Source organism: Stegastes partitus, unplaced genomic scaffold (assembly GCF_000690725.1).
Source record: "Stegastes partitus isolate 25-593 unplaced genomic scaffold, Stegastes_partitus-1.0.2 Scaffold4, whole genome shotgun sequence".
NCBI classification, from domain to species: domain Eukaryota; kingdom Metazoa; phylum Chordata; class Actinopteri; family Pomacentridae; genus Stegastes; species Stegastes partitus.
The window spans coordinates 1523063-1525302 of NW_007577735.1; the positions used below are offsets into that span (position 1 = coordinate 1523063).

Sequence of the window (2240 nt, forward strand, 5' to 3'; positions counted from 1 at the left end):
TTTAAGAAAATATTCTAAAATGTGTGGTCAGTGGCACAGCAATGGAACAACTTTCATGAGCTGTTTGGACAGATTTATTTCATTTTTTTTATGATCCACAACCATTTAAAGAGTGTGCAAAATGTGCGCAATAGTTGCTTTTCTTTGTTTTGTTTTTTAGTTATTAAATACACTTGGCACACTATTTCAAAATCTTCCACAACTTACTGCTCATTCATGACTTTATAAAACAGCACTGCAAATGTCATGAATGTCAGAGTGGTAACTTACGTAGCACGTTGACAAACGCATTGGCCAATAAGTAGCCAAACTGATTAGAAGCGTTGCACTGGTAGACGCCGGTGTTGGCGGCGCTCACGGAACGGAAGGTTAGTGTATCTCCTGACATCTGTCTGTTTGGCTGCGGATCAGCAGCTGGAAACAACACATGAGAAGGGAAAATATAGTCAGAATTAACATTATTTGGATTATTTTTTACAGCTCAGACACATAATCCCCCCAAAACTTACTTTCAATTGGTTCCCCATTGATAAACCAGCTGATTGTGGGACGAGGCGCCCCATCAGAACGACACACCAGCCGTCCGTTTTCCTCGGGGGCCAAGATCAAATCAATGGGCTTCTCCAACCAGAATGGAGCCGCTGTCAAATACAGAGAATGTTAGTTGTTTGAAAGTCATTTAGGAAAACTGCTCACTGTATATTTCAGAAGGCCTCACCTTTGACCCTGACCGTTATCGTGTGCTCGATGTAGCCCAACCTGTTGGTAGCAGCGCAGGTGTATTCACCCACATCGTCAAAAGACGCCTTTGGGATTTGAATCATCTTGTTGAAGTTCTTTACTTTCATGCGTGACGTCACTGCGAGCTCGTCTCCATCCTTGGTCCAGGTAATGTGGGGACTTGGCCTTGATGATGATAAACAAGGCTTTACACGGGATAATTTTCATGAAATCAAAGTGAAAACAAACAAATACTTGTGCAGAATGTTACCAAGACCACTGAATAAACTGTACAAAAGACCTTTTGTTTTATTTCCATACTCACATCCCTGCAGCAATGCACTCCAGGAGCAGCTCCTCCCCTAGCAAGACCAGTATGGAGCTTGATGAACCTGTTGGAGACAACCAGGTGGGGGCAGCCTCAGCCACCGTACGAGCTGCAGGGGAACCAGAAGTCACCAGTCAGGAATACTTACTGATCATTTCTGACCATGAAGCAACAGCAGACCAACGTGCTTATTAAGTCAGAAAATAAGGAAGGACAGCAAGTTTACTTGGACCAAAACAATGATCAGACATTTTAAAGTTCAGCCCAAAAAGAAATAAAATACTGCAGATGGTCAGTGGGGCGTTCACTTTTCTTTTAAGGAAAAAGACATTTTAAGTCATCTGTTTGGTTTGAAAAAGTCAGATTACTGAGAATGAAGAGTAGATTATGTTAGTTTATGTGTGTGTGTGTGTGTGTGTATATATATATATATANTACTTACCTCCAGCCAAAAGTGACGTGTTTTTTGTTTTTTAACCAGTTGGTTGTGACAGGAGTAGTGGCATCTGCTTTAACACCACACTCTAACCGCACATCAGTTCCACGCATGACTTTCATACTCTGTGGTCTTGTGACAATTGCTATGGGTTCTGAGAAGGATAGATGACAAAAGACCTGCAATAATCCACCTTAAAATGTTTTTTTTTTTTTTTCCTTGCAAAATGTTATCAATGATTTAAAGATTTTCTGTTTGCATGTCCAACACCCTCACCTTTGACCTCTATCCGGACTTGATTCTCATCTCTTCCTGCGATGTTGCTGATGATGCACAGGTAGGTTCCCTGGTCCTCCAGCCGTATACGTTTGATCTCCAGAGTCCCATTGCTGTGGGTCTTAAAACGATTTCCTTCAAGATTTCCTTGTCCATACTTGGACCTATGTGAGTAAACCCACAAACATATACAGACACATACACTGTCAACTGCTTTTTGAACTCATCATTTACATTTAACCATCAAACACTGTGTTCTTACCATCTCAGTTCCGGCACTGGAGATCCAAAATAGCGGCAGTCTAAAAAGGCTCGACTCCCTTCTATCACCTTCGAGAGTTCATTCCTTGGTCCGATAATACGTGGGGTTGCATCTAGAGGAAAAAAATGACAACTGCAACATCATTATTATATTATATTTCATATGCTTTTGCTGTACCCTCTATTGAAGCAAAACAAAGAGTTTTAGCCCAAACAGTG

The 2240-nt window shown here is 41.3% G+C and overlaps 1 protein-coding gene across 1 annotated transcript in view; it reads right to left on the reverse strand.

Moving 5' to 3' along the window:
• The window catches only part of nfascb (neurofascin homolog (chicken) b), an 18119-nt gene that overhangs the window by 10177 nt on the left and 5702 nt on the right, over positions 1 to 2240 (reverse strand). The window contains exons 7-10 of the mRNA XM_008279192.1: positions 1046 to 1157; positions 719 to 906; positions 510 to 641; positions 263 to 414 (exon numbers count right to left, since the gene is read on the reverse strand). Coding sequence (XP_008277414.1) covers positions 263 to 414; positions 510 to 641; positions 719 to 906; positions 1046 to 1157 — 584 coding nt within the window. The remainder of the gene's footprint in view (positions 1 to 262; positions 415 to 509; positions 642 to 718; positions 907 to 1045; positions 1158 to 2240) is intronic.